The sequence below is a fragment of the Castor canadensis genome, chromosome 11 (genome assembly GCF_047511655.1).
Source record: "Castor canadensis chromosome 11, mCasCan1.hap1v2, whole genome shotgun sequence".
Classification (NCBI taxonomy): domain Eukaryota; kingdom Metazoa; phylum Chordata; class Mammalia; order Rodentia; family Castoridae; genus Castor; species Castor canadensis.
The window spans coordinates 63,153,215-63,176,591 of NC_133396.1; the positions used below are offsets into that span (position 1 = coordinate 63,153,215).

The window sequence follows — 23,377 nt, forward strand, 5'->3', positions numbered from 1 at the left end:
TTAGATCTGCATAATGGATGTGGAGTGTTTCTCTCCACATAAAGGAGGAATTTCACTCCTTTCTATATGCCTGGAAACTCCCCTTGGCATCCCTCACACGGTACACAACACTTTCCATGTGTCACCCAACTCGCATTCACCATCTCTCTTGAGCCTCACCAGGACACATGACAAAGCAGACAGAACAGGATTAAGTTTCTTCAGGTGAGGAAATAGCAGTTCCATGTTTTGCTTAAGGTCATAAGGAGAATAAGTGGCAGAGCCATGTCCTGTGACTTTGGGTCCAGGGCTAGGACCACTGGTTCTTCCCTGTCAGGGATGGTGTTGTTCCACATGGATATATTCTCCAGAGACCTGACGCTTATAGCTTCAGGACCACATAAAACTCATTTTTGTTTTCTTAGTTAGAATGGCCTAACAATCCAGCCTTTCTTAACAACTGGGCCGTTACGGTGAACTAAAAATAACATCTAACATTCCCGTAGCATTTAACAATCACCTAATTTGCAACTGACAGCAACTAAGTCACAAAGGAAGACTATTATCCCCATTTTGCAAGTGAAAAATATAAGGTTCAGAATGAGGGAATCAACCCAGGATCACAGATGGCAGAACTGGGACTGGAGTCTAGGCCTTCTTGTCTGAGTTTTCCTGTTCTTCTCTGGCTTTCCTATATTTGCTCATATGATGAGCTTTAGATTACAGGCTTTCCAACTTCTCTCAGAAGCTGATCCTTGCTCTTCACTGGTCAGTTGACAGGCATTTTGATCTTCTAACTCACTTAGGAAAACACCTCTCTGAGTATAGGTCTGTAATGTTCTCTGCACTTCCTCAGAACATCACAAGTGAGCTCCACTGCACACATAATTCAAGTTACTGGAATCTGCTGTTCACAAGTCTTTTCTTATTCAATTACACCTCTTCACAGAGTTTTTTAACAAATACCTTAACAGTGCCTAACTATGTATCCTGCTAGTCATAGAGGATATAAAAACAAATAGACATGACACTCACCCTCAAAGGAAAGGGTGGCAAAGGCTGACTTCTGACTGAAAAGAAGACACTATACTAATTTTACCTGCCTACCAATGAAGTGGTACATATAAATGTATATGTATATATGTACACAGACACACACACACATCTCTGCCCCAATTCCTGACTGAGAACTCCTAAAACCCTTATAACTTCCTTATAATTTCCTCTGCAATAGGAGTGCTAGGTACATCTTTTGTTCTAGTATTTGGCCTTTAACCCCAGTTCCTAAAATTTCCTAGGAGATAAGTGCATCTTTTGTGAGGCAGCCCTTGTGGGCTCTTGGATGGGGCTGGTCACCAGAAATGGCAAGCCAGGAACAGAAGCTTGGAACTTTCAGTCTTAGCCCCATCTTCCAGGAAGGACAGAATGGCTGGAGACTGACCTATACTCATGATTATGATACTAATGTGATAAAGCCTCCATAAAAATCCCTAGTCTGTGGGGTCTGGAATGTTTCTGGGTTGCTGTATGTACTGGGAAGTTCCTGGACTGTAGTGGACCTGGAGAGGGTCGGGAAACTTAACACTCTTGCCTGCCCTAACATCTCTCCCATCCAGATGTTCCTCCGTATCCTGTGCACTGTTCTTTACGATAAATGGGTAGTTGTGAGGAAAGTGCTTCCTGAGTTCAGCAAGCTGCTCTAGCAAGCACTGATTTAGAGTGGCAGGTCCCAGTCTAGGACTTGAGACTGGTATCAGAAGTGGGGCAGTCTCTCGAACTGAGTCAGGACTGCTTGGCATGAGGGAAACCCCCACATGACTGAGTAAGCTGATTTTCCACTCTCATAGTTCTGCTTGGGCTAGTGATTGAGCAGCAAGCTAGGGTTTCACAGAACAATAGGAGATTAGTAAACACAGACCAGACTGACATGCAACTCTCAAATCACTAGAAAGAGAACTAAAACAAGAAAACTTTGGTCAATGTTGTAAATTACACGCACACACAACACTTTGGTCAATGAAAAACATAAAATAAGGTCAAAGGAAGTCCAACATGTCATCAATCTCAGTAAATCTAAGTAGGTTAAACATAGATCTCTACTGCAGGGTTCAAAAAACCAATATACTATTTACAAGAGACATTCTTAAAACAGCAAAGAAGACTGAGCACACAGGGATGGAAAATGTTAGTCCAGGCAAATGCCAAACAAGTTATGTAAATGAGGGAATATTAATATCAGACAAGATGGAATCCACAAGATTCCATCAAGATGGAATATGACCTTAACAGAGACAAAAAGTACTTAATGAAATCCATGGAAAAAAGATTTAACATTAGGAACCCTTATACATCTAAAAACACAATTTCAAAATATACAAAGAAAAATAATTTACAGAAATGCCCTGAGAAATTAAGCAAGTCTCAAGTATCACAAGAAATTTTAACATATCTTTAGGGCTGATGGAGTAGCTCAAGTGGTAAAGCGCCTACCTATCAAGAGTAAGGTACTGAGTTCAAACCCCAGGACTGCCCCCCACCCCCAAAAATATTTTTTTTTCTTTTTTTTATGTCAGTCACTTGCAGGTCAAGTAAACCAAATTAAAAACAACTGAAGAAAAAGAAGCAGAAAGGATAAAGGCTGGAAAGGAAGAAATAAATCAGTGGTTATTCATGGATGATATGATTATATACAAACCAGACTCAAAATAACCTATGGATAAATTATTAGAAATATATGCTCTTATTAGCAACTTTGTTAGATACAAAGTAAATATATAAAAATCAACTGTGTATCTATATATCAACAATAAGTGTTAAAAATTAAACTTTTAAAAAGATATCATCTATAAAAACATTAAAAATATCAATACCAAAGAACAAATTAATCACGATGAATAAGACCCCCCCCAAATACACACATTATTGAGATTCTTTAAAGACATCTTAAATGAATGGAGGGATCCCTCCTGCATGCAGATTGGGAAATTTAACATTGTAAAGACACCAACTCCCTATCAAAATTCCACTACAATTTTTTTTCTTTTTATTTTTTGGAGTGGGAGAAGACATTTGATGGAAATCAACAAATTTCTATGGAAACACCAAGGGTCAAAATAAGCCATGATACTCAAGCTGTACATTTGCATGCATGCCTGTAATCCCAGCACTTGGGGATCTCAAGTTTTAGTTCAGCCTGGGATATATAGCAAGACCCTGAATCAAAAAACAAAAACAAACAAATGAAAAGAAAAAAAAAAGATTAATCAGGACACTGGGGGAAGGACGGGTATGAAAAGCTGTCTCACTGGATGTCAAGACACCCAGTGGCAGAGTACTTGCATATACAAGGGCCTACACTTGACTCCAGGTATATGGAGGTTGGGGGGAGAACTTAGAATAATTAAGTCATACCACCCTGAACACGCCCAATCTCGTCTGATCTCGGAAGCTAAGCAGGGTCGGGCCTGGTTAGTACTTGGATGGGAGAATAATTAAAGTGCAGCATTGGCACACTTAGCTCAAAGGAGGGCAGTGAGGACCCAGAAACAGGCCATGGTTCTACCAGAAGCAGCGCTATGTACCACAGGGAAGGAATAATTTTTTTAACAAATACTGCCAGGCCAGTAGGGTCTTCATGTGGATGAAAATGAAGCTTTCTAGGAAAGAACACAGGAAAATGTCTTCTGAACCTTGGTACAGATAAAGCTTCTTTTGTTTTCTGTTTTTTGAGGGGTTTTGGTTTTTTGAGACAGAGTTTCACTATGTAGCCCATGCTACCCTGAAATTCCCGCTCTTCCTGCCTCAGCCTTCTGAGTGCTGGGATTATAGGTGTGTACCACTATGCCCTGCAAGATACAAGCTTCTTAGGATACAAAAACAAAAAAGCAAAACTAAAAAACCCAACAAAGGGTATAAGACAAGAGTGATTAATTGGACTACAGTGAAATTAAGAGTCCTGTTCATCAAAAACACCTTTAAGACATTTAAAAGCAAGCCACATCTTGTTTCTAAAATATTTATAACATGCTACTGAGGAAGGGCTCCCACAAAGAAAATTCCTACAAAAGCAAACTCCTATAAATCAATGAAAGACACAGAGAGAAAGTAGAGGTATAATTGAGTGGTAGAGCATTTGCTGTGCATGTGTGAGGTCCCAGATTCAATCCCCAGCACTGCAAAAGCAGAAAAGGAAAGAAAACAGAGGAAGGAAACAAGAAGGAGAGAGTGAAAGTAAGTCAAGAGATACAGAAAAAGGAAAGAAAGATGACATGAGACTCGAACTGTCATTTCACAAAACACATCTAAAGGGCCTAAAAATAAATGAAAAATGCTCATAACCTTAATTATGCAGAAAACACAAATTAAAATTAAAATGATGGCAGCCTCACACATCAAGTGGCTAAAAACTTAAAAACTTATAGTAAGAAATACTGGTGAATATGAGTAATAATTATTCTCATACACTATTGGTGGGAACGTAAAATGATAAAACAACTTTGAGAAAAATCTTTACACCAACTGAATAAACATGTACTAATAAGCTACCTAACAATTATATTTTTGGGAACATACCCACCAGAAATATATGCACACTTGTACCAAGAAACATATGTGAAAACAACAACAGTAGTTTTCTTTGTCATCATCCAAGGGCTGGAGGAGTGGCTCAAGAGGTAGAGTACCTGCCTAGCATGCACAACCAGTCTAATGATTAAAACAAAGGAACTGTGATATCTGCATGCAATGGAATATAGTATAGCAATGAAGATTTAAAAAATCACAAATACACAAACAGAACAGATGCATCACTTAAAATATAAAGTCAAAGAAGCCAGTCCAAAAAGAATATCCATTGTGCAATTCTACTTTTATAAAGTTCCAAATCAGAAGAACCAAAATATGGTATTAAAAATCAGAAAAATAATAATCTGAGGGAAGGGAGAAGGATAAAGAATGGAAGGAGATTAAGGAGAGTTTCTTAGGTTCTGGTAGTGTTCTATTCTTGATTTGGATAATGTTACACAAATGTTTTTGTTTTCTGGTACTAATTGAGAAGGAAATGTATTTCCTTCTACTTTAATTAAAAAGAGAAAAACTAGTTTACTGGATTTGTCCTTACTTATATATAAGTGAGCTCATCTATCTGGAAAAAGACAAAAGAATTAACCAACAAAATCCTTAATTTATCAAATGTAAAACATAAATTATATCATTACTTGATGCATCAATGGGAAATTTTAAATGTTTAAAAACTTTAAATGTTACGATTAACTGTAAGATATCAATTAAGAAAGCATTCTGGCTGGAATACTGCTCAGAGTGTGTGCTTGCCTAGCATGTGTAAAGCCCTGGGTTTCATCTCCAGCAGAGGAAAAAAAGAGAAACTGGATGTAGTGGCTCACGATTATAATCCCAGGAGGAAATCAGGAGGAATGCAATTTGAAGCCAGCCCCAACAAAAAGTTAGTGAGACCCCATCTCATCCATCAAAAGCCAGGCATGGTGGCCTGTACCTGTGGTTTTAGCTATATGGGAGACCTAGACAGGAGGACTGAAGTCCAAGTCCAGCCCCAGGCAAAAATGCCACATCCTATCTGAAAAACAAGTAAAGCAAAAAAGGTCTGGGGATGAGGCTTCAGTAGTAGAGTGTCTGCCTAGCAAGTGCAAGGCCCTGAGTTCAAACCCCAGTATGGCCAATAAAATACAAATAAATAAATAAACAAAAGAATGCCCTCCATTTTCAGAAATCTTCAATTTTATACCTCATACTCAACAAAATACAACATGATAATAAGAGATTTCAGGATAGTTCCAGACATAAGAGCAATATATAAATCCAAAAGGTTTCCTTTAAGTAGCAACAACCAATTCATGATGCAATCTAAAAAGACCCCATTCACAATAGCAGTAGTAGTATATGGACAGAAAGAACACATTGTAGACATCGCTTCTCCCCAATCAGCCTACAAACCGAATGTGAAACCAATCAAAATGCCAACTGCATTTTTCATGGAACATGACAAGCCCATTCCAAATCTGCAAGAAAATAAGCAATGAACAACCATAAGCAAAATTTTGAAAAAGAACAGAGAACTGTCGTATCAAGTATTAAAATATGTAAGAAAGACTGATGGATTTGCTCACAAAATTTAAATTTTCTGTACCAGATGAAAACATCACAAGTAAATTTCAAAGATAAGTGACTAAACAGAAAATATGTGCAATGCATGCAAACAAAGAATGATTGAGATCCAGAATCTACTAAAGTCTTCTATGCATCCAGAAGCATAGAGGCCAAAAGGGCCAGGGATAAAGGGCACACACACGCAAATCACCACAGGAAAACACACATGGCTGAGGAACGTGTGAAGACGTGACCCTCATGAGGAATTGGGAACTGTGGTACAATATGGTAAGACGCCATCTCCCACTGAGACTGAAAAACACCTTAATTTTATTAACAAAGTATGGAGGAAAATACACACAGATGTCAATGCTAGTGGGAACATAGTTAATTGTATGTCCACTTTTGAGAGCTGAGCTGGCAGTGCTGTTTAAACATGCATACCATCCAACCTAACGGTTCCACTTAGAACAACGTGAACCCTGTGTGAACAAGGCATGTGCATCAGATGCATGTCTGTAGATACGGGGGTGCATATGCTGTCATTAGAATATACTAATGACTTTCTCCAGCCTCTCGTCTCAGGAAGCATACTGGGCTATATACTAGTCTTAGTTAAAGTGTAGCTATTGTAGGCTAGCTTATAAATCCCAGCTTTGCTCTTAGTGCAGTAACTATTACAGCTCAATTTCAGAAACTAAAATATCTTGCAGTAAACATTTTAAGACACATACCAGCAAGAAGCCTCTTTGCCACTGAAGGTCGACTCATCTCCTGGGGAAACGTCTCCTTGGCTGTGAAGGGCCTCCTCTCACTCTTTGGTAATGTGTTGGGCCATTTCTCTATGGTCCTCTGGCTATCAACAGGAAGCCTGCTCCGACTCTCACCGAAACACTGCTTCATCTTTTTTGGTGACAGCTTCTTTTCCAGGAGACATTCCAAAGCCTGCCATGAGATAGCCTATTGTTTCCTCAGTATACCTATAGAAGTATGGCTTTTAGTCCAAAACTGAAAAGTACAAACTCCAGAGAAATGTGCTACTAAATGGGTCTCTCTAGGGGGTTAATGAAATGTTTAATTTAATTGAAAATTTTAATTATTTATGACGTGATCAATAAAAGTAATTTCTACATATCCTTTTACGTGCTTAGCTCATTAACACCAATACGAAGAGATAATGAGAATGAGTACTTTTAAAGGCATCCAAATCTTACAATTAAGGATCAACATTTCAGAAATTAACTATAGTCTTCAGAACATAATCCTGTAACTTTAAAAGCACTTTAATTCTCAACAAAACCTCATTAACTCAAGTAGTATCTTAAGTGATTGGAAAACACTATATGTAACATGTATTTCCATAAACTAAAGGAAACTGAGCAGGTCCAGTGGCTTTGATCACTTGTCTACCACAATAATGCAGGAGGTATGCGTCACTCTGTCCTAAAAAGGCGTATCCTCTAAAAGAACCCAACTGCTTATTACTGGGCAGTGAGGGCCTAGTCTCCATCTAGTCAGGAGAAACTAAGGACAAATGAATACAGCCAGGGAGCTGGAGTTTAGATGACAGTAAGGTAACAAGAAAATAGTAAACTATGAAATGGTTTAGTACAACAACAAGAAAGACCAATTTTTGCATCACTGAATATTTTCAAAAGTAGGAGTTAAACATTATGTTTAAGAAACATTAAAAGGAGCCAGGCACAGTGTCTCACAGGAGATGGAGATTGAGAGGATCACAGTTTGAGGCCAGGCTGGGCAAAGTTACTGAGACCCCCATCTCAATTATAAGCCGGGCATGATAGAACACATCTGTGATCCCAGCTATGCAGGAGTGAGGGGCTGTAGGTAAGAGGATGGCAGCCTGAAGTTGGCCCCAGACAAAAATGTGAGACCCCTACTTGAAAAATAACTAAAGCAAAAACGGTCTGGTAGAGTGGCTCAAGTGGTGGGGCACCTGCCTAGCAAGCACTAGGCCCAGAGTTCGAACCCCAGTACCTCCAAAATAAATAAGTAAATAAAACATTAAAGGTACTCTTATTCAAATTTGCAATGATCTCTTGAGATCCTTTCTAGGATTATGGGGTTGTGGTCTCACAATGAAATCATTTTGGCCAATAAATGTCTCCTATGGCTAAGTTGAAAAAGCATTTCGACTCAACATGCTGGGAAAGCTCTGAGGTGTGTATCTGACAGTGACACTCCAGCAAGTGGCTCCAGCTCCATGAATGTAACCACAGCAAACACAAACCAGGGCAAAGGGCCATGAAGACACCAAGAGCTAATCAATGAAAGAACTCTCCCCACTACACCTTCCCTCTATAGCTAACAACCTGCTACCATGCTAGCATAAAGGTCATGCTTGTTTTAATGCACGGAAATTTAATGTGTGAATATGTATGGCATAGTGGAAGTGGTGATGGCATGGGAGGCGGAAGACAGGAATTTCATCTCTACTTCTCAAGAGAAGCAACTGTGCCATCTGTTTGACCCTTGCTATTTTTTTAAAAAATCTTAATGTCTAAAAGAGTAGTAATAGAACCAATTGCACATCAGTGCTGCAGTAAGTATGAAATGGCATCATTATGTGAGAGCACTCTGCAAAACTTGAGGGAGTTACAAAATCAAGGTCATATTGTTATTGTCTTTGTCACCAATGAGAACTTAAAACACTGTCTGCTCCTGACTAAAGCATGCCACTGGAGATTCTCAGCAATTTCTAGACGTATCCCAACACTTTAGGATCTGCTCCCATGTATCAAGTGCTTCTTCTTTTCTATAATCTACCTACATTAACTACAGATATTCTAATCTAAGCCCTAAGAGTACTTTACTGTTTCCCTTTTCTAGACTTAATAATTTCTCTCTCCCTCATCCCCTCTCCCTCAACCCCCCCACCCCCCTTCTCTGCTGTGCTAGGGATGGAACCTGGGGCATTACCCATGGCTAGGCAAGCACTCTATGTCCCAGGCCCTACTGATAAATTCTAAGGAATTTATCATGGCCAGGGAATGGAACATTCCATTTAATCAAAGGACCTAGTTTCAAGTTGTTACACACTCATACTCAAGTCACCAATTCTCAAAGAACTGAAATGTAACAATATAAAGCAGATTATAAAAACAATAAAATAAAAATGAAGTGTTTCTTCTGCCCTACTTATATTCTTACATTCTCACCTACTGAAACTAGGTGACTGTAAGCATTATTTCTCTGCTTAGAAACAATACATTTTTAATAAAAACTGGAGTCCATTTCATACCTCAATTTGTTGTAGGATATCTATAACCACATCTGGGATGGAAGGATCAGTATCCAGCTTGGCAGAGCAGAGTGAAAGCTGGCGAATAAGGCTGCCCAGTTCCCTGCACCGAGCAGGGAGGGGGCGCTCCCCTCGGTCAGTGAACTGAGTGACAAACACCTGTAAGGCCCGGATGGCTCCTCGATGGGCGGCGGCCAGCCTAGACATTGCCCATGACTGGCAACAAAACAAGTTATTTCAATATTCAGAACTTCCTAACATCAACCCAACCGTTAAGAACACTTACTAGTCTGCTTTCTTTCTAAGGAAAGCATTGCCTATTGTGAAGATTTTTTGTAGTAAAGAGAACTATAAAGCTTAATGTTTTCTAATGACAAATGAAGTCTTTCCCTTCCTATTCTGTTTTTATACGAATAGTAACAATAACAGGAATTATTTTTAGAACCCATATTCAGAATGTTTAAGAAGAGTTAAGGCAACCCCATATTCAGAATATTGCTTACCCCCAAGCACTGACAATAAATAGTATCAGCTCAGAAAACAAATACTAACAAAACACTGGAAAATGAGCTTATTTTAATAAGTACTAATCATAATTTAATTACATCATACCTTCTTAGTGTGTTTGATTTTATGTGGACTCAACTTATCCACCTCTTCCTGGATTTCTCTTATCTGTTTTGTAAAGGGGGGAAAAATGAAATCTTCAAAACTTTGATTTTTTTTTATAGAAAAAAAATACATTTTGTCCTATGCAAATATAACCATTATTGATTCAAGTCACTTGAAAATGAGAAAAGGCTCCTTATTCACACACTCCAAAAACAAGTTATTAGCTTCCAGCTCAAGATGATAAACAGGGCAGTGCTCACCTTTCACCTTAGTCCCCAGTGTAAGAGAAATTTAACATGAATGAGTGAAGGTGGAAGTGACACTGGAACGGTAGGAGAGCCAGATCATTAGGTCATAAGTCCCAAGCTAGAGTTTAGCTTTCATTCTTTTTCTCTAAGTTACAGACAGTCACTGAAGTCTTTTGAAACAGAGATTTAAGAAGAAAAGATTTTTGTGTTTTAGAACAATCTCAAGGCAGCAGTCCAGAATAAAGACCAAAATAGATCTCAAAAAGAATTCAGAACCAAATCTAACTTGGGCATTTTCTTTCAAATGACAAAGTACAGTTTTGGGTTCAAGTAATAAAACCAACATGTGACTTTGGTGGCCACAAAGAGTGTGTCCTGAAAGACATTTAACACAGTCTACATTCTTTACCATTAATAAAGAATCTAGCAAATAATGAACCAAGGGCAGATGGGAAAACAAGAAAGTCCCTTCCTCTAAGACTAGGCTTCTTACCTGGGGATCAAGGGTCTCAGATAACTGACCCAGCTGACTTCATACACACAAATACACGCTGTGTGATGGGTAAGCATTTTTTTTTCAGGGGAAAATGGCTTCTAGCAGATTCTCAAGAGTCTATGCTTCAAAAAGTCAAGAGCCACCATTTAGGAGGAACTTGGCCAGACACACAAAATACACTCACAGAAAGCCAGACAATAGGCTGCTGGAGTGGCTCAAGTGGTACAGTACCTGCCTAGCAAGCGTGAGGCCCTGAGTTCAAACCCCAGTACCCCCCCACATACCCCCCCCCCAAAAAAAAGAGTTCAGGGCAGATGACCAAGAGAAGAACGACTTGGCCATGTGCTCAGGAAGCAGACTCACAAAGCCATTAGAACTCATATAGGGCACTTTGGTGATAATCTTTCTAAGACCAAAGAATAAGTGAAATTCCCTAAAGAAGAAACACACAGGCTGACCACTTCACTTCTCCCTGGGTTTCTCACACCTGTTGCTGGAGGACGTAGAGCATCCGGGCACAGCGCACAGCCTGTTCCTGTCTCCTCACACGGACTCGCCGCTCTTCATCGGGATCCAAAGCTTCCTCTGGTCTATCTGAAAAGATTTCCCCCCAAGTGGATTTTAAACCATACACAGAAACTTTCAAAGGTGTAACATTGAAGAGCCCTCACTTAATTAAGAAAATGACTGTGGTTATCATAACAGAAACTATCATTTTTCATCTCCCAAGAAACTAGGATTGAGTAAGTGACCCTGCATACTAACTCAGAAATGGAAGGGACGTGAAGACTGGCAAGGTCCAGTCTATGCTGGAATTCTCTGAATCAAATCCTACTGGACAGCTGTTTCACTGAGAAGCATTTATTATTTTAAAATTCTTTATATTGAGCCAAAATCTGTTATGCTATTATGCTATTTTTCTCTAAAAAATTCTTTATTGAACTATTTTTATACTTAGCCCAATTATTTTTATACGTTCTTATCGTGAACCCAAAAAATAAATCCTTTCTCTAACACATTAAGATAGCAACTGGTAAAATCATTTGCACATCTAAAGTTTTCATGTGTTTGTTAGGAAGCACCCCTTTGTAAACACAAGGGGGTTCCACATTTTTCTCTTTTTATTTTTTTTGGTGGCACTGGGGTTTGAACTCAGGGCCTCACGCTTGCTAGACAGGCATTCTTACTGCTTGGGCCACTCTGCCAGTCTGGTGTTCCACATTTTTAAAAGACTGGTTCAAACCAATTGTTTTTGGAAGACTGCCTAAGGGACACATACTCTATTCATTCCTTCCAGTGTGCAGTTCTAAATAGTTAATGCACACATTCTTTTACAAAACTCCAATATATAAATCAGATAAAAGCATTACTTTATTAGTATATTTTATGACTATGATTTTTTTTAATTATGTACTCATTAAACAGTCAAACAAAGGGGCTGGAGGTGTAGCTCAGTGATGAGCACTTGCCTAGCATGCATGAGAATGCATTCAATCCCCAGCACCAAAAACAAAAAATAAATGTCAAACAAGGAAAAGCATAAGGCTGCTTTCTTTTAAAAAACTGAGGAGTTATATGTATAGATGCAGTCTCACAGGAGCCTATATAAGCCAAATGATTTCTGTCTCTTCCTTGGGCTGCCCAGTGGGGAAAAACTCCCGATTTCCATGCTACAAGAGTATAAACAAAAACCAATGTAGAAAGGGGTTTTTAATGCTCGCTTTGCAGATGATTCTGACACAATCGGTCTACAGAGTGGCCCTTGGGAAGTGCAAAGGCTTCAAGGCTGCTGAAAGGGAGACCTGTGGGTAGGGTCACAGCAAGGCAAGTGCAGAGTTACATGTATTTACAGTAGTTTGCCAAGGTCGGGGCATTTTTATCATACTTTACAAAGTATTGATCTGTGAGTAACCTGAAACTTTAAGTAAATAAAATACACCAACCCAGTCCTTTTCTACAGAGAGTTTGAGAGGCTCCTTCTAAAGGCCCCTGTGTAAGGCCAGGTCAGCCAAGCAGAGGGCTTCATGCCTCAGTTCCCCTGTTGGCATGGCTTCCACCTGAAGTGTGTGCTGGGGTTGCGCCACTGACCTACACTGAGGAATGCCATGAGAAATAAGCACAGCACTTCAGTCATTTTCCTATGGGGATGTTCATGATATTACACAACATACTCTTTAAGATGACCTAGGGGAGAAACTTCTTCCTGGCTGCAGTATGCATAAGTTGCTTTACTTGCACAACTGCTTTTTTCTATTTTAGACTCCGTAAATTCTGCAACTGATCATAGCTTCCTCGACAGCTTGCTCCTAGAGGCTCAGAAATAAATCTGTAGTCCTTCCTTAGTAGACCTGTGCCACGGTATGCTCAGGATGTAGTTTTGTTTTATCGTGCTTCAATCAGCACATAGTTTTTAAGATAGCTTAAATTCTTTATATCACATGCATTTATGTACATATGCACATATTAAACTTAAAATGCAAATTGTAGCTCTGGATTATGTACCATCCTAGCACAGGGGTTCCTTTTGATACTCAACTCCTTACTCCTCAATCTAAAAGCTGGGCTTGATTCCCTACTTGTTAGCTAAAGCAACCCCAAATTCTCCTCTACTCCCAGGAAAAAAGTAATGGCACTGAGATCATTACTAAAGTGCAGGAAACACTTCTGATGATGTAAAATATCAACTTCCCTCATCACTGGTATCACTCGTCTTAGCACTACCTGAGTAGGACCTGATTTTTATTAACTTACAAATACTGTGTTCTTTTTAAAGCAAATTAAAATTAAAAGTAATGTTTTCAGAAGGACTTCTAAATAAACAAGGAAAACATTATAGGACACTTTGCACTTAGATGTCAGAAGATCTAAGATTCACACATCAGGAACCCAAACTCCCAGGCTGGAGCCTCAGTTAGCGCACATCTGAAGTATAGCCTACAGCTGGCAGCAGGTCAAACTCCAAGCCCAGCAATCTTGTGCTCAGCTCGAGTGAACCAACCAGCACACAGGAAGAGACAGGGAAACATTGGGGAATGGAGAACAGTGGCAAGTGTGAATGCCTCTGAGTTATCTCATACTCATGGCACCACCTCAAAGTGAACAATCTCTTTTTCTCACCTTTTTTAGTTACTTCTTCAATTTTATGGATACAACTGCTCAGTTCTTTCTGAAGTCGCTGAACTTCTAGCAGGCTTTTCTGTTCACATAGGTTTTTGTGGTCGCCTATCCTGGAATGTGGCTGAAGTCCTGGATCACGTGTGGGTGGCAAATTTGGCACAGTCAGGTCTGACCATCCTGGGTGAGATGTGTACACATATACCTTGGCACCTGAGCTGGAAATTCCTACTTTGGATGGCTGGTGGCTGCACTGACAGACTTCTTGACTCTTTGAGTCCTTCCTTTCTACCTGGTGGTGAGAAATCTTATACTCTGCATGTCCACATTTCTGGGTGCTGTGGGGTTGACTTCTGAGATGTTCTTTTATGTGTTCCTGTCTTCGTTTCACATCTCTTTTTGCTAAGTGGACTGCATAGCTAAGTCTCTCTTCTGATATGACAGAAAATGAAATAGAGCTGCTGAGGTCAGGACCAACTCTGAAATCTGAGTCTTTACAATGATAGGATTCATTATACGAGTGCTTCAGTTTTTCGATTCTAATTGCATGTGGGCAAGAATATCGGATTGCCAAGTTGCTCGGATGTGCAGGAGTATTCCTATTAAACTGCAGCTGATTCTTTAAAGAGTAAACAAAAGCAAGCACACATCAGAAAAATAACACTCTGCACAGTTGAAATGTGTGTATAATTTACCTACAAGATTATCTAATACTTTACCTACAAGATTACCTGGATGAAGAGGTATTTTTGTTGTACGGACAGAATCTGCCACTTTCATACACCACATAGCCTGGGTTCTACCCTACAATTACCACTCCCACAGTGTTGTCCTTCTGTTTACAGTATCATATTGAGAACCTCCTCTATAGGCAATCCAGAAAGCTTCAAGCAACAACCAGTAAGTTCCTGGTCTCCCAGTTGTAGATTTCTGCCCTGTTTCAAAATATCAGGATCCAATAATTGACCAACGCAATCCACTAGTCCATTCTCAGACACTGCTCCACAGAGGACTACCTCTGTGCACTAGCACAGCCATACCAGACTGAAACCAGAAACAGTGCTTCCTCAGGTCTCCCTCAGACTTTCCACCTGCTGGCTGGATACATCTTTTACCTTGTGCCTAGATGCACTTAGCTCTAAACAGTTCAAACCCAGGCAGGCATAGACAAGTTTCTGCCAATTATCGTCAAGATAGACACAACTTTTGTTATGCTTTACACTTAAGCATAAGCTTGTTTCCACCTGCCTGTAGTTTTTAGGGCTGTTTTTCATAGAAAAAAAAAAATAGCAACAATTCTTTTGGTTACATTTTCCAAAATCTGAATAGCCTTCTCATGCTTAACCTAACTATGATCTTACTGTTAAACATTTAAATCGCTCCAGTTTTTACACTAATAAAAATGTTAGTTCAATTTACATCTGCATATATTTAACATATTTGTTTCCTTTTAAATTATCTCCTTAGGATAAGTGATCTCTCTGGTATTACTAGGCCAAAGGAAAATTTAAATTTATGACTTTAAAATTTTAAAATGATTATGCCTGACATAATGTCACACAGCTACAATCCCAGCACCCAGAAAGCTGAGGAGGAGGATTGCGCCAGCCTGGGTTACAGAGTTCAAGGTCAGCTGGACTACATGTAAAGACTCTGTATCTAAAAATAAAATAAAAATAAGATTAAAAAAAATTATTCCAAAGAGCCAGGCACCGTTGTCTCACGCCTATAATCCTAGCTACTTAGGAGGTTGAGATAAAGAGAATCATAGTTCGAGGCTAACCAGGACAAATAGCTCTTAAGACCCCATCTCCAAAAATAACTGGAGCAAAATGGACTGGAGCTGTGATTTAAGTAGTAGAGTGCCCAGTTTGCACATGCAAAGCCCTGAGTTCAAACCCCAGTCCCAGGAAAAAAAAATTCAAATGGGCCTGTCAAAGACAAGTAAATAGGTGAATCCACATCTCCAGATTCAGTGAGCCCAGTGTCATTGATGCCTCTCCTTGGGGATGGCCTCTCCAGCTGCCATAGTGTGTTTGCATAGTCATGCATATGAAGAAACAAAACAGCTCCGTTACAAACTTCAGGGAAGTTATTTTGGAAACAAAAAAAAGCACTAAGAAACCCCACTAGACAGTAAAAACTAGTCACCTAAAAGGTGCACAGATTGGTAAACAGCACTGAAATGTATGGCAGTTTGGGGAAAGCCTTTCCTCTAAAAATAACCCTCAGGAATTTGATATTAGTATTACCAAAAAAACCAGACAAATTCCTCTTTAATGTGAGTGTAGTAAAAGTCTCTTTTTTTAATTCCAGTACTGGGGTTTGAACTCAAGACCTCATACTCTACCACTTGAGTCATGCCTCCAGCCCTTTTCACTTTATTTTTCAGATAGGATCTATGCTTTTTGCTGAGGGCCAGCCTCAGACCAAGATTCTCTGACTGGCAGCCCCCACAAAGCTGAGATTATAGGCATGGCCACCACAACCAGCTTGGTTTTGTTTTTGTTTTTGTTTTTGTTTTTTTAGTGGTATTGGGATTTTGAATTTAGAGCCTTGCACTTGCTAAGCAAGAGCTCTATCACTTGATCTACACCCCTAGACCTTTTGCTTTAACTATATTTCAGATAGAGTCTTGACTTTTTTGCCCAGGCTGACCTGGGACCATGATCCTCCTACCCATTTGAAGCTGGATTACAGGCTTGAACCACCACATTCAGTTGGTCCTTTGACATACAGTTTCAGTTTTTGGCCTGGGCTGGCCTCAGAGATCCTCCCATCTCTACCTCCCATGAAACTGGGATTACAGGTATGAGCCACTGTACACAGATAGTGAAAGTCTTTTTAAGTATGACTCAATAAAAGGAAAGAGTAATAAATTTTACTATATTGAAACAAAACTTTCTTTAAACCTCTGGCAGAAAGAAAAGAAAGGAAGAAAAGAAAAGAGGGAGAGAGGGGGAGGGAAAGAGGGAGGAAGGGAGGGAGGAAGGGAGGGAGGGAGGGAGGAAGGGAGGAAGGAAGGAAAGATGGACCCTCATAAACAAAGTCCAAAGATCTGAAAACCTAGAAGGGCTGCCTATATGTAAGGAAATCTTAAGGACCAAGTATTGTGGCTCACATCAGTAATACCAGCTACTTGGGAGGTGAAGACACAAGGATTATTGTTTAAGTTCAGCCTAAGCAAAAGTTAGCAAGACCCTATCTCAAAAAACAAGCCTGACATGGTGCCTCATACTTGTAATCCCAGCTATCCAGGAGGTGGGTATAGGAACACCATCCAAGGCTAGCCAAGGCAAAAAGTACAAGAACCCATCTGAAAAATAACTAAAGTAAAAAAAGGCTGCTTGCCTAGCATGTGCAATGCCTACCAGGTGGGGAAAAAAAAACAAGAAATCTTAAAAACTGAGGTGAAAAAAGATTGCAAAATCATAATTCAATAGGAAATGGGAAAAATACACAATAGATAACTTACAAAAACAAAGATATAACAGTGGCTCTTAAACATACTAGAAAATGTTTATTCATAAAAATACAAATTAAAAATACAACACAATCGCTCTCTCCCAAAAGCTTAGCAAAAATTAACAAGTATACTACATGCCATCGGTGAGGCTGTGTGAACAGTCACCATCACAGAGCAAGGGGCAGGCAAAAAAATACAACATAGGCGACCTTTGACATAGCAGTCTCTCTTCTGGGAACTCACCCTGCAGATACACCCCAATAGTACACAGACACAGACACAGGCTGGTTCATTGCTGTACTGCAGTAATTACAAATTACTGGAGTCAACTAAAATGCCCATGCAGGACAGTTGCTAAATAAACTTTGTTATAGCCCAAGTATTATGGAGTACTGTGGAGGTGCAAAAAATAAGGTGATCTCTATGAACATGGAGAGATTTCTTGTATATATTGTTCAGAAAAAACAAAGTACAAAAGAATATCTGTAATATGTTGCAGCCACACGTAGGAAAAAAAGGAGACACCAAAAAGTACACAAACATCTGGTTGCTTGTGCAAAAAGAAGACAAGAAGCCAGGAGCCTGTGTAATCCTAGCTACTTGGGAAGTAGAGATCAGAAGGATCGTGTTTCAAAGCCAACCCAGGCAAATAATTCAAGGGCTGGTAAAGTGGCTCAAGTGGTAGAGTGCCTGCCTAGCAAGTATGAGGCCCTAAGTTCAAACCCAGTATTGGAAAGAAAAAAAAAAAAAAAAAAAGACAACGGAAAAAAGAAAACAGGAAAAAAAATAAGACTGGTAAGATTAGTTTTCTACAAGGTGTGGATGGGAACTGGACGGAAAGGACAGAAGAACTGTGGTGGAGAATAACACTTTCCTGAATGTATTTTTTTGTACAGATATATTTAGCCCCATATTAATGTTTCACATATACATGAGATGAAGGGAGGGAGGGAGGAAGAGAAGGAGAGAGAGAAGAAGAAAGGAAACAAACTCCATAAAAATGAAGGAAAATCCTAAGAATGAGCACCAACAGAAACCAATGGACCAAACTGAATATCAAAGCATAACCAAGTTATGAAGTTACCCCAAGTGATTTCTGAACACAGTATTTGGACTATACGCTCTTGGGCTAAAGACAAAATAAATACTCACTTCTACTTGTAGGCTTCTGTTTCCTGAATTACAATCCAGAAATTACTTTTTACATACTCTAGGACTGAGCAATAAAGAAATATTTTGTGACTAATGCGGTACTGGATTGAAACTGGAAGAAACTGTGTAAACTTATGTGTTTTCATATAAATAGATATATAGAAAGGAAAGGAAGGAGAGAAAAAGGGAAAGAAGACAGATGGGAGAAAGGGAGGGAGAAAGAGAGAAAAGATGTGAGTACAAACCTGCATGTATATACATATACATATATATACATATATACATATGTATATATATACATATACATATACATACATATATATATATATATATATATATATATATATGTTACCTATAGACACACAAGTATATATATCTACTTCCCAGTTCTGCTTCTAGGACAGACACACTCCAATGTCATTGAATTTCAGCATTGATTTCTACACTCCAGTCTCCACTAAAGGATAAATGGCTGATTTCTGGACTGGGACAGAAAAAAATAAAGTGGGCCATAAAGTGGTCAGAGACTGAGGACTGTTTCAAAGAGACTAGGGCCAGCTTGAAGTGGTTCTCACTGGCCAAATCACAGATCATTTGAACATCAAAATAAATAGTGATAGTAAAGGATTATGAGCTATTTGGTAAAGTAAAAACCTAAGAGTTTGCACTAAAAAAATAAATAGAAGAGAAAGGAAAGCTATTCTTTTAGAGTAATAAATGTAGAAGAATAAAACAAGGTATCACCATTTGCCAACATTGCAATAAAAAATTGACTTAGGAAAGAATCGTCAGTGAATGCTACAACTAGAAAATGGAAGTTTGAAAAGTAAAAAGATAGTAACATGGCCTCAAAGCAGACACTTTTAATCACAGAAGGTGAAAGAGTAATTTTACAGTGGAAAAACCCAGGAGAGACCACCTTGATCAAATGATTCAAGTCAACATCACCAGTAATTGGACTAAGTTGATAGCATATACTTTCTGTTATGATACCATGAGAAGTACTTAGCACCACTTTGGTGGTTTGCCTGCCAAAGTGCATAACCTGAATACAATTACGAGAAGATATCAGACAAACCCAAATTGAGAGAAAATCCTCAAATAACTACTCAACAGTCTTCAAAAATGTCAGTGTCACAAAACAAAAAAGTAGACTCAGAAATCATTCACATAGGACTTGGAGGTATGCCTCAAGCAGTAGAGTTCCTGCTTTGCAAGGAACTCAAACCAAAAATGAAAAATAAAAAAATAAAAGAAAGACATTGTTCACATTAAAGGAAACTAAAGACACAGAACTAAATATGACTCATCATCTAGACTTTCTTTTGCTCTAAATATTATTAGGACAGCTAACAAAATCTCAATAAGGTCTACAGATTACAAAAGTACAATTTAAATCCTAATTTCTAGACTTTGGTAGTTATAATTACATAAGAGAATTATTTGCTTTTAGGAAAGGCACAGTATGCATGGGTAAACGGGCAGAACGTCTACAATATACTCTTAAACAGTTCAGAAAATAACACGTGGATGTGGAGACTGTGAGAGAGGAAAGGGATATATAGTAAAATGTTAATAGGTGGGGAATCTAGAAGAGAATTCAGAACTATTGTGTATTATTTTTGCAATCTTCTGTCAGTCTGAAATTATGTCAAAATTTGCATATTTTTGTAAACCAAATCAATGAAATATTACTACATACCTACTAGAATGGCTAAAATTAAGACAACATCAAATGTTGACAGAGATGTTGAGCAAATGGAGTTCTCAGACGATGTTGGAAGGAGTCTAAAATGGTACCATCACTTTGTAAAAACATGCAATTGTTTGTTACAAAACTAAATATACACCTTCCCCACCAGGCACCAGGGTCTCACGGCTGTAATCCTTGCTGCTTAGGAGGCTGAGATCAGAAGGATTGTAATTTGAGGTCAGCCCAGGCAGTCTGTGAGACCACATCTCCAAAATAACCAGAGCAGCTGGTGGAGTGGCTCAAGTAGCAGAGCACCTACCTAGCAAGTGTGAGGCTGAGTTCAAACCCCAGTACCACAAAAAACAAACAAACAAAAAAACAGAGCAAAATGGACTGGAACACCTGCTTTGCAAGCATGAAGCCCTGAATTCAAACCCTAATCCCACCAAAATAAATAAATAAATATAAGTATATGTATGTGTGTATGTGTATGTGTGTATATATATAAAAAAAAAAAAATATATATATATATATATATATATATATATCCATCCCATGACCCAGCCATTTCACTCTTAAAGTTATTTACCCAAGGGAAATGGAACATTCTGTATAAGAATGTTCACAGCATCTTTATATGTGATAACTCCAAGTGGAAAACAGTACAGATGTCATCAGTTGAAGAATGAATAAACAAACTGTGGTAGACTCATACTATAAAATTAGTAAAAAGGATTAAGAAGAAACAAAATACTGATACATGCAACAACATAGACAAATCTCAAAAACTTTATACTTGGTAAAAGAAATCTTACACAAGAATACATATCAGATGGTCTCATGTGTATGAATTTCTACAACAGGCAAAACTAATCTTTGGCAGATAAAAGTAAGAATGGTTTCCTCTGGAGGGCAGGAGTGAGGATTGTCTGGAAAAGACATATGAGAATTTTCTAGGGTAATAAACATGATGTTTTCATAGAAATACAAGTCACAAATGTGTACGTATTTGTCAAAACTCAGCAAATGTGACAAGATGTACACATTTCAGTGTGTTCATTTCTTATGTAAAATTTACATCAAAATAAAAAGCTGGTAAACAAAGAGTAAATTCTAGTGTACAATATGCATGCAGCCGTAGCTAAGGTACCAACTCTGCAATTGACTTTGAAATGTGTCAAAAAAGAAACATGAATTGATGGATGGATCTCTGGAGGGATGGATCAAAGGATAGATGTTCAATGAAACAAATACAGTGAAACTTTAAAATTCGCCTTTGCTGTGTATTTGAAGGGTTTTGTAATACAATGTCAGAGGAAATGACATTGTTGAAGCAACCGAATAAAAACTGGCTGTTAGATATTTTTTTAGGTGTGGTAATGGTATTATGATTAAGTAGAAGAAATCATTTTTAGAAGTACTTACAAATATTTAAAAGTGAAATGTCCTAATGTTTGCAACTTCTTTAATATGGCTCTGCAAAAATGTTAGCAAGACAAACAGTTGGGTAGACAGAAAAACAGGACAATTTGTTAACAACTGTTGGATCTAGAAGGTGGTTTCACAAGTATTCAGGCCTTTCTTTCAACTTTTATATTTGAAATATTTCATAATTATCTGAAGAAAAACGAAACTACCTGGGTCTGAAGATATCTGGAGTCACTCATCCCATCTAGCTGGGTACTGGATACTGGATGAACACAGATGGAAGCTGGCTGGCCTGGTCCCATTAGGTCAGATAGTGCAGAATAGTGACAGCTTAGTCATCAGGCAAGTCTTTCTTACAACCATTGCTAAAATGAAACAGTTATTTTTAAACCAACAGTCTTCAAACAAACAATAGATAAAAATACAATGCCATGCTCATATAACAATATTCTCAAAGTAACTCATAGACTCTCATGCTAAGAGTGATTGCTTAGAGACAGGTAAGATAGTTTCTTCCATTTATAAAAGCAACCACTTTTGAGTTTCTCATTTTCACAAGAATACGAGATGCTTACTATTTTAATAACAATCTCTTAGGCCCAAGAGATTCCAAATTTTAAATCTAAAGAGCCTACAGCAAGACATCACTCACAAAACAGAGCTCTGCCATGATAAATTAACATTTCGTAGAAGGGTGGTTTTTATGGACAAACATTGTACCTCAATAAATCCTAATCACCACTCAAAAAGCAGTATGGTGCTCTCTTTCAGGTGGCCCAAATGGATATAACTCTGACCAACTCTTAAGTAAACCTCAGGGATCAGAATTCCAAGATTTAAAACAGCAGAATGGGTCTCTAAATCTTCAATTTCTCCCCATCCTACATACATTCACAAGGTTACAGATAATAAGGCATTTAGTAAGCTGTAAAGGGCTGTGCCCTTACCATTGCTTCTCTCTATTCTGAAGACCTCTTTATACATGTTAATGGCTTTGTCACTCAGGTGCTTCTCACATAGCGCTGTCCCATATGGGTATTTATCTATTCCATCTCATCTTGCCAGGTGGCCAAGATTCCCTGAGGGTTAAGGGCCTTGTCTTGCTCTTCTATTTCCCACAACACAGTACTCTGAGCTTAGTAGATAATTTAAGTCTACATTTCTTAAGCTGGTTTTTCAAGAAATGACTAGTTTTCAATATACTGGGGAATTTATTCTTTCAAAGAATCTCACAGTAAATCAATTGTGAAACTCAAGATTCAAAAAAAAAAAAAAAAGCCCTAACTTAAGTTTTTGAATAAATCTGAAGTTTGCAGACTAGATTTGCTTAAAGACAACATCCATAGGAACACAAAGATAGCTGTCCGAGATTCCTTATTTCTAAGACTACAGAGACATGACCAGACAGGAGGAGGGCCATGAGTGACAGCACCACAGGTCTGGGGCTGGAGCCGCAGAATGGCCTACAAAACTGGGGCCAGAGCAGCTGCAAGTTTTATGTAGTCAGCACTTTACCCCCAGAAGCCTCCATATGCCCAAGGCCTCACAGTCCACTCACCACTAGGGAAAAAATGTGACCCCCAAACTATCACTCACTCACACTCACAAATAAAGTCCAAACTCCTCCCCTATACAAAGTCCTGGGTCACCCTCTCCTTGCAATCTGCCCATTCCCTCCTGTTACAAGAAATCTCCCAATTTGTTACACTACAAACCGTAGGACATCTCTGCAAAGTATCTCTACACCATCCTGACACCCCTACAGCTTGGGGCTTTATCCACAACACAGGACAAAATTCCCCCA

The 23,377-nt window shown here is 38.7% G+C and overlaps 1 protein-coding gene across 9 annotated transcripts in view; it reads right to left on the bottom strand.

Moving 5' to 3' along the window:
• The window catches only part of Kiaa0753 (KIAA0753 ortholog), a 71,580-nt gene that overhangs the window by 34,009 nt on the left and 14,194 nt on the right, over positions 1-23,377 (bottom strand). For 6 of the 9 annotated variants that reach the window (XR_012438777.1, XM_020176439.2, XM_074047129.1 and 3 more), the window contains 6 exons: positions 21,783-21,938; positions 13,838-14,453; positions 11,208-11,314; positions 9,977-10,039; positions 9,365-9,580; positions 6,837-7,047 (listed from right to left, as the gene is read on the bottom strand). Coding sequence is in view for 8 of the 9 variants with exons in the window: in XM_020176439.2 (XP_020032028.2) it covers positions 6,837-7,047; positions 9,365-9,580; positions 9,977-10,039; positions 11,208-11,314; positions 13,838-14,453; positions 21,783-21,875 (1,306 nt within the window). In the remaining variant the exon portion in view is untranslated. Of the gene's footprint in view, positions 1-6,836; positions 7,048-9,364; positions 9,581-9,976; positions 10,040-11,207; positions 11,315-13,837; positions 14,454-21,782; positions 21,939-22,520; positions 23,373-23,377 lie in introns of those variants that run through there. The other 3 variants (XM_020176438.2, XM_074047132.1, XM_074047133.1) reach the window with 3 other exon arrangements.